At 41.9% G+C, this 9,474-nt stretch overlaps 1 protein-coding gene across 1 annotated transcript in view; it reads left to right on the top strand.

Moving 5' to 3' along the window:
* The first annotated feature begins 275 nt into the window (after positions 1-275).
* WASL (WASP like actin nucleation promoting factor) overlaps positions 276-9,474 on the top strand; it is a 75,587-nt gene continuing 66,388 nt past the window's right edge. The window contains exon 1 of the mRNA XM_066262209.1: positions 276-1,928. Coding sequence (XP_066118306.1) covers positions 1,809-1,928 — 120 coding nt within the window. The 5' untranslated portion in view covers positions 276-1,808. The remainder of the gene's footprint in view (positions 1,929-9,474) is intronic.

The raw sequence follows: 9,474 nt of genomic DNA, 5'->3' as shown, positions 1-9,474 counted from the left end.
ATTTTCTGGATGAGGAAATGAGACTCAGAGAAGCACTTGTCCCAAGTCCTAAGGTGTAAGTGGCAAAACAAGAACTATAATTTAAACCCATCTGAAGCCTATACTTTTTACTATTCTGGTTCACAGGTTTAAAAATCCTAGGAATCTAACTTCTACTATTTCTCAAGAATTTGTAATATTTAATTTGGAAATATCCATATTTTATGCGGACTCTAGGGACTATACATGATCTCATTTTCCTTTGTAGAGTTATTCCCACTTGACTAATTTCATTACAGGCAGCTCGAATTTTAAATTTTTATATTTTCAAAGTGCAGTGATAATGGTTTAACAATACTTTTAGTACTTCTGAGATTTGTACTGGAAGCTGTCAGAGATGTTAACATTAGTTTTACCAAATTTTATTTGGCATAGGATGGATAACTTAAGTTTAATATATGCTCATTTTTTTAATTGAAATGGAATAATTAGCAAACATGATGGTTAAAGTTTATGCAATAAATGCTGATTTAAAGTGCAGAAGTCAAACATTTTGTCTATAATTCACTGCTGTAATATATTTCCATACTCCAAAACTTCGTTTTACAACAGCTGTTTCGTATTTCATTTACTGAACAAAGGGGTTCATCTTAGGTAACTTCTAATATTCTAAGACACGCATTTTTTTTTTTATTCCTACGTTTTACTTCTAAGGACTAAACCAGATGTTATTTTCCTGTGTGACATTCCAAAATGGGCATGATAAAAAAAACAACAAGGTCTTTGGAGTGTAAAAGAAACAAAAAGATGAAAAGAGAAAAATTCCCCCCAATTCACGTCAGGGGGGAAAACGTGTTGAGGACCCTTAAAACTAAAGAGCTTGAGTTTAATGTTACAAATGCATCTCCCCTACGTGAGTCGTGGTAGAAATCTTTGCTAAGTGCGTCTGCTTGTTGTAACATCCAGCAGCACGATCTTCCTCTCAAAATCCTGGGTGAGGCCGGCTCGCCCCTCCACTCCCAGGTCAGAAGTCTGGACAAAGTTGACGAGCCGCCGGGCACCTGCGGCTCCGCCCGAGACCCGCCGCAGCACCGGGGCGGCGCCGCCCCTCCCTGGAGATCCGTCTCCGCATTCCAGACTTCTTTGCTTTGAGGTGTCAACGTTCGCTTCCGTGCCTAGAAATAAGTGCCACTCCTAGAAAGGGCCTGGGGTCCGCACCGGCGCTTCGCAAAGGTGCACGTGGGTGAAAGAGAAGCCGGCGGCTCCGCGGTGGGGACGAGGATCCTCTTCCCTCCAGGCAGCAGCGCGGAACCTGAGCATTCCTTGAAAGAGGAGGTACCCGCAGCGGGACCCGCAGCCCCCACCCACCGACCCGCCGCGCAGCCACGCCCCCGCCGGAAGGGGGCGGAGCCTCACCCGGCGCGGCGACACCGGCGGCGCACGGGGTGGTTCCTCGGGACGGGCGTGCGGCCGCGCGTTTCCGGTGCGCTCCCCCGCGCTCTGCGTGCTGTGGTCTCGTCCACCGCTGCCATGTTGGATTGTGCGGCCGCCGCCGCCGCCGCCGCCGAAGGAGGGCTGGAGGAGGAGTTGGGAGTTTAGCGCAGTCGCCGGAGTGCGAGGACAACGGCCATCCGGCCAGAGCGAGCCGGGCGGGCGCGGGGAGCATCCCTTTCTCGGCGCGGCCCGCCGTCCGCTCCTCCTGCCGTGGCCTCCTCCTCCCCCAGCGCCGGAGGAGCTGCGAGATGCTGAGCCTGTGACCCCCTCCTGTCACCGAGAGGGGCACCGATCGGAGGAGACGGCCCTGGACTCCCAGCCCCGCCGGCGAGACCATGAGTTCCGGCCAGCAGCAGCAGCAGCCGCCGCCGCGGAGGGTCACCAACGTGGGGTCCCTGCTGCTCACCCCTCAGGAGAATGAGTCCCTCTTCACCTTCCTCGGCAAGAAATGTGTGGTCAGTGGCTGAGTCCCGCGTCGCCACCGCCGATGTTAGCTCGCGGGCCCAGGCTTGAGGGCCGGGAAGTGGGAGTGGGGAAGGAGGCGGGCGCGGCGCGGGGAGGGTCCGGCCGCCGGCCAGGCCGCCCCCCGGCCCGGCCCCGCTCACCAGGTTCGGGCCGCGGGCCTCCGGAGCTGCCGGGAGTCGAGGAAGTGTAGCCCCGCAGGCCTGTCCAGGAGCCCCGCTGGGCCGGGTCCGCACCCCTGCTGCTTGTTCAAACTTGACTCTCAGGCCCCAGCGCGGTTTTCTTCTTGCAGGATCTGCTGGCTCTTAGTGCCCGGGCCCCTTGCCCTGGCCCGGGCTTCACCTCTTACGCTTGATCTGAGGGTTCCTGACTTCACAAAGCCAAGGTTTCAGGGGTGGGTAGGTCGGGAAATGAAGCTCAGATATGAATGAAACAGACCGTAAAGTGGTCTTTAACCGCCCCTTTCGAAATTCAAGAGGGAATGAATTTCGGTTCAGAACGAGGGCAGGAAATGCTGCTACCCCCCATAGCAGAGAAACAGGGTTTATTTCTCCAGGAATCTCGCCCAGGCCTGGTTTCTACTCTCCTCCCCACTCTTTTTTTTTTCTTTCTTTCTTTCTTTTTAAAAAAATTGCATTGGTGGGGGAAAGTGCTGCACTCCCCACACCATGCACAGGGGAACAGCAATCCGGAGTAGTTCTCGGCCTTTTGGGGCCTGCGAATGACTCTTAGGTTGGTGTTGTGCGGCCTGTTCCGACCCCAGATGGCGGGTTGGGAGCGAGCCGCTCTGCTGTGGGAAGGGTAATGCGTGTTGTTGACGGAAGCATTCATTACATTGGCTGCGGGCACTTCTGGGGGTGGGGAGGTTCGGCCCCGGGCTGTAGGCCTTGTCAAGCTGCATCGCGCTGCGGTGGCCTGGTTGAACTGTGGCTGGTTGGTTGGCTGGTTGAAATGATGTTTGTTGCCCTTCCTCCCCTTGCTGCTCCGTAGGTCCTACAGAGTCTGTGCTCAGGACTCTAAGAAACACTTAGAGAAATGTCAACAGAGCAGTTTTACAACTTTTCATCGTAGTGTTAAATATGTCAAAACAGGCTACACCTGTTTAAGAAGTTAGGCTTAGACAATTTCTGGAAAGTTACCGAATTAATTGTTAACTTTATAGGAATCTACCCTTTGTATCCTGTCCCATCCAGTTGGAGGTCGAATCCGCACCTTCAATTCAGATGTGTGCCGAAATTCAGAAGTTAGATCTTAAAGAACATACGTTAAGTTTACTGATTAGAAGAATGAAATAAGAGGGGTGCTTAAAATCAGAATTTTTGAAACAACTTTAAAGATAATGAAGCCCCTCCCCACCCCAGCTTTTTAAACAAATGAGAAAACTGAGCCAGTGAGCCCTAAGTCACACAGCCATTTAGTAATGTAACCAGAACTAGACAACTAGGTCTCCTGATGCCCAGTCCGTTGTACTTTCCACTACATCATGTTGTTTTAGAAGGGTTTTTTCTTCCTTGTTATGGATTTATTTCTAAAAGTGGTGTTAATAGAATAATTGATTTTGTTTAACCCAAAATTGATATAACTAAAGTGGAAGATTCTTAAAGGAGCACTAATTTCTGCATATTTTCAATTTAAGAAAATCTCCAGCACTTTAACTGTTAAATTATCTGCAAGTGAAAAATAATTAATATATTGCTGGTTTATTACATTTGCTGCCAGAAAGGAAGTAATTGTATGACCTGTGTTTTACATACCAGACACATTAACTTTAGGCAGGAAGGACATTACAAGTATACTGACTAATTGCTCTGTGCTTACCTGTAAGGTTTACTGGTTCCAATAAATGCCAGATGTAGAAGAATACTGTGATAAAGATAGTGTCATTTACTGGTTAGTGTAAGTAGATTGCCAAATAAACTATATTCTTTACGTCATCTATTATTAATCAACTTTACCTTTTGAATTTCTGTCATTTAAAACCACACTGTTATAGTTACCTGCTCTTCTGGTCTGAAATTATTGTAAAGATTAACTTTAATATTTGATGTCTCCAGTTATTACAGAGTAGTGTTTAAGAGTGATATTTTAATGTTCAGAACAATCTTTTTTCCTTTTGCTGACAGTGCATAATACTGAAATACATTGTTTCATTTAAAAAAAAAATCAGCAATAAGATTTACAGGTCAGACCAAATTTGTTAAGCTGTGTAGTCAGAGGAGTAGTTACATAGAATTATAGAGTAATTAAGCATTGAGGTAAAAAACCAGAGTTCATCGCTTCTCGGCCTTTTGGCTAAGATCAAGTGTAAAAACCAGAATTCGTGCCTACCCTCAGGGAGCTTTCTGTGTATGAAAGGAAACAAATGTGTAAACTGATGAGTAAGTCAATACTTCAGAGTAATGTGTTAGAGGCCCCATGTCACAATGGAAAATGTCTTTGTAGTCAGTAGACCAGGGTTTAAACTCATATAGTCACTTGGGACAAGTTTTTTAAGCTCTCTGTCCTAGGATTGTTTGAATTGTTTTTCTCATCTCTGAAATAGGGGTAATAACTTATGGGGAGTGTGGATTAGAAGGACTGTATATAAATATATGGAGGCTACTATTTTTATAAAGACATAGGAGACCAACCTGACCTGTGGTAGCACAGTGGGTAAAATGTCGACCTGGAGCGCCAAGGTCACAGGTTTGAAACCCTAGGCTTGCCTAGTCAGGGCACATATGGGAGTAGATGCTTCCTGCTCTTTCCCCCCTTTCCTCTCTCTCTTCTCTCTCTAAAAATGAATAAATAAAATTAAAAAATAAAAATTTATAAAAAGATATAGAAGACCAAAAGAGAGGATGAATAAAAGCTTTTTAGAATGGTCTATACCTGAATATTTAGGGTTAGTAGGTACTCGCCCAGATTGATGAATGGTATGAAACAGCTTGAAAAGTCAGGGGACCTACTAATAGTATGTTATGGAGCAAGGATTCCTACTTGGGTTCTCAAATTTAGGTATACATTGGAATAATGTGGAGAGTATATTACAAATGCATGTGGCTAGGCTGAATTCCTAGATAATATTCAAATACATTGGATCCACTATGAAACTTGGGCATTTCTGTTTTTAGCAGGCTTCACAGAAGACTAGCACGTATCACAGTTTGAGAACCACTGCTGATGTCCGGTTTTCTGATAGGGTAATCCTGAAGCACATTGGAAACGTTAACAGGTTTTACCTCAATCATTGGTCTATATTTTGTGAGTTATGGTTAAATTAAGTTAAAACAAGTTGTTTTAGTACAGCATCTCTCTAACTCCTTAAGATATCAATGTGTATTTCATACGTGTAAAAGAGATACAGTTCAAGTATTGCACTAGTTAGAGTGAACCACAAGATTAGATTTGACTTTCAGAAAGTTTAGGGAGAAAGGTAGAGGCACAATAGTAGGTGTACTGAGGATTGTGAGGGTGAAGACAGTAGAGGTCAGATAAGTGTTTATAGTATTCTATGTGAAATGTGATGAGGGCTTGAACTGAGGCAATGCAGGTGGGAATTCAAGAATTAAAAAGGCTCCCATATATAAAGGCAAGTATAACCACAGCAGAGGATGTATACAGAACTCTCACTAGATGAAAATGTGCCTACATGTTAATTGAGACTGTATTGGTGATTGGTTTCATGGAGGAGGTGAATCTTCAGTATATCTAAAAAAATTTTTAAATCTTTGTTTTTTCAAAGTTTTTAAAAATAGAGTTTATGAAAGTTGAGATTTCATTTAAGGTTATATAAACCCATATGTGTTGTGTACTTTTACATAAAGTGAAGAGTTCATTAGCTGGTAGCATTTTAGAACAATTAAGAAGGGTTAAAAAACAAGATTATCAGGCTCTGGCTGGGTCACTCAGTTGGTTAGAACATCATCCCTATACACCAAGATTGCGGGTTTGATCCCGGTCAGGGCACATATAGGAAATAACCAATGAATGCATTAAAAAATGAAATAACAAATTTCTCTCTGTCCCTTTCTCCTTTCCTTTCGCTTTAAAATCAATCAATAAATTTTTTAAAAACCAATATTATTAGGTCTTGTTTTGTAGGTTTGTTGCCTTTCATGTAGTATGATTTAGCTTATTTTCTATGAAGAGTATGTGCTGTCTTGCCATATAGTACTGAATAAGAAATTAAATAAGAATTGAGGAAAAAACACCTTACGCTAGCCCTCTGCAACCATCTCTGGTCCGAAAAGATTAGGGTGTAGTATTGTTGACAGTTACCTTTCCCTGCCATATTCACCTGGTTTGTTTGTTCCAAGATTGAGTAATACCATTTTTATTAACCAACTTCAATCTTTAATTTCTTTAATTCCTCAGCACTTGTTTTAACTTGCTTATATTCTTTGAGTGTTTGTTTTCTTACCCTGTATATAATTCTGGGAGGTTAGACCTTATGCCTATGCAGTTTTCTGTATAATTTTTATAACATCTAGCTACAGATCACTGAATGCTTACTGAGTTCTAATTGCTAACTTGTTTATTACTTAGGAACTCATTCAGCATTTCTCATTGCTTGATCAGGTTGTTAAAACCCTTCTATTTCTAATGCAGATGATATCTGGACTTAAGTCTTCATTTATTAGGAGAACAAAGTAGTTTAATACTACTGCTCATATAGGTGGTATCAGTAACTGTCCAATAGTTCTGTTCTAAATCCTTAAATAGTTCTAGAGTGAAGGGTGCTTGGGGGATCATTATTCATGAAGGCATGAATTAAGGCAGTTAGGGCTAGGAATGTATTTCACCTTGATTAATATGATAAAATTTCATGGGCTTTGGAACATACAATGATGAGAAAGCAGTCTTGCCTACTGTGGAGGGAAAAGGTGACTACAAAAGTGTCATACAGGATGGGCTATAACATAAGCTCAGGAGATTCAGAAGAACCCAGTGATCTGGGATATAAATCCCATTTCTTGTTTTTCTGAGCTCTATAACAGCAATTTTCAATCTTTTTCATCTTAAGCACATATAGACTAAAGACTCAAATCCTGCAGCGCACCGAAAAGTGTATTTTCTGCCTATCTGACAAAAAAAGATAGGTATGATTTTGATTCATTCACTCCAAATGGTTATTGCGTTGCTGTTTTTTTATTTGACAACCTGAGGGAAAAGAGGTCAGTGCCCCTGATGAAATAGTCAGATATTGCATGTTTCAAATGTTCTTGCAGCACTGGTTGAAAATTGCTGCTTTGTTAAATAGGAAAATTTCTTAACCAGTGTGAACCTTAGTGTCTGGATTTGTAAAATGGGTATAGCCAGGGATTTAGAAAATACAGTGTGTCTGTAAAGTCATGGTGCACTTTTGACCCGTCACAGGAAAGCAAGAAAAGACAATAGAAATGTGAAATCTGCACCAAATAAAAGGAAAACCCTCCCAGTTTCTGTAGGATGATGTGGCAGCATGTGTGCCTGCGCAGATGATGACATACACCGTGTATACAGCGGAGCAGCCCACGGCCATGCCAGTCGAGATGTGGACGGTACAGAGGAAAGTTCAGTGTGTTCTGTGGCTTGCTAAATTTGAATCCGTGACCAAAGTGCAACGTGAATATTGGCGCGTTTATAACGAAGCGCCACCACATAGGAATAGCATTATTCGGTGGGATAAGCAGTTGAAGGAAACTGGCAGTTTGGTGGAGAAACCCCGTTGTGGTAGGCCATCAGTCAGTGATGAGTCTGTAGAGGCTATACGGGATAGCTACCTAAGAAGCCCTAAAAAATATGTGCATGAGCCCACATTGAACTGCACTGAATAGGTATGAAACTGGGAGAATTTTCCTTTTATTTGGTGCAGATTTCACATTTCTATCGTCTTTTGTTGCTTTCCTGTGACGGGTCAAAAGTGCACCATGACTTTACGGACACACTGTAGTGCAAAATGTGTGTAAAGCACTTAGTATGCCTGACACGAAGTGTTCTGGGAGTTTAGAAAAACATATGAGAGAATGTCATCATTAGTAGCATTCCTGTATTCCTGTTACTGGCAGGAAGGTTTTTTTATGTTTGTTTTATTTTGAGAGAGAGAGAGAGAGAAAAAAGCATCAACTAACGGGCGCCCTTGAGATTGAGCCTGAGACCTCCGCGCTGCACTCTGGGGTGATGATCTATCTATCCACCGTGCTGCTGGCTAGGGCACTGGCAGACAGGTTTTAAAGTAAAATTTTGCACTCTATGTTTTATATGTTTTGATTTAGTCAATTTTAACAATTTTATTTAAAGTCAGTTAATTAGAGTACAGTATATAATTCAGAGTTAGGAAGTAGCTGCAACAAAATGCTGAGGAGTTCTGGGTAGCCACAGCCCCCCAGCTGCTGACGGAAAAGGAAAAAAGATATACTGGTGCAAGAGTTCAGAGTGCCTGGATTTTAGTCTGTGTTCTGCCACTAGTTCATTGGGAATGTGAACAAGAAGAATCTCTACCTTCCTGAACCTCATTTTCCTAATCTGAAAATGAGGGCTCGGACAAGAATGCGCTGTTTTCTTGCTGTAGTGGTCTACCGTGCTTACTCTTCTAGGTGCCAGGGGCTCCTGAGTGGGGAGAGAATAGCCTTCTGTTAATTTTGACGCACGTGCTTTGTACAATGGAGATAAAAATAGTATATATCTAAGTGAAAGGTAATTTCAAATCATTTCATTGCAAATTGCCATTTCTAACTCATCTTTTTCTAAGCATCACAGTTTAATAAGCATATTATTTGAAAAGGCAGGTGAACATTATTAAAAGACATTAGTCTTTTAGATAATCTTAACTAATTTTGAATTATTAATTATTCAAGGAATTTTTTGGCTTATTAAAAGTGTGGTGCCTTTGAATTAAGATGGAGTGGTTTTTAAGAGTTTCTCTTTTGTTGACCATTTCTATCTAAATAGAACCTTATTTCTTACATGAAATTGTGTTAGTGATAAGATATTTAAGTGTTATGTTTTATTGCTTATTTAAGGTAAAAAGGTTTAAAGTTTTTAGTTTTGTTAGACTCAATAGTTATAGTGAACAGACTTGGTCATTTTAGAGACTGATTCAAAGTTAAAGTTTAAAAGAGCAGATAAAGTACTTGAGTTTCATATGTATTATGCTGTCTAGGAACCATATTTTTGATCCATTAGGTAAGACCCCAGCATTATAGGCCCTGGCTTAGTTGATAGGTAGGTAGCTATAGGTAGCTTAGTTGATTAGAGCGTTGTCCTGATACTCCAGAGTTGTGGGTTCTATCCCTGGTCAGGGTACATACAAGAACCAACCAATGAATGCATCAATAAATGGAATAAATTCACATTTCTTTCTCCCTTTTTCTATCTGTGTCTCCCTTCCTCTCTAAAATCAATTAAAATATTTTTTAAAAAAGAACCCAACATTATTAATAGAATTCACTTTTACTGTAAAGGTTCTGGAAGCAAAACAAGTTCAACGATTCTTGTCCACAGTAAGATATTGATGTATTGTTAACTGTAAATATATTATTTGTTGGTATATGAGTGGAATAGTCTAGTATTTTTAAG

This window comes from Saccopteryx bilineata, chromosome 2, assembly GCF_036850765.1.
Source record: "Saccopteryx bilineata isolate mSacBil1 chromosome 2, mSacBil1_pri_phased_curated, whole genome shotgun sequence".
In the NCBI taxonomy this organism is placed as follows: domain Eukaryota; kingdom Metazoa; phylum Chordata; class Mammalia; order Chiroptera; family Emballonuridae; genus Saccopteryx; species Saccopteryx bilineata.
Note: the sequence above shows the minus strand (reverse complement) of the source record. Positions and strands in the feature narration are given on the sequence as shown.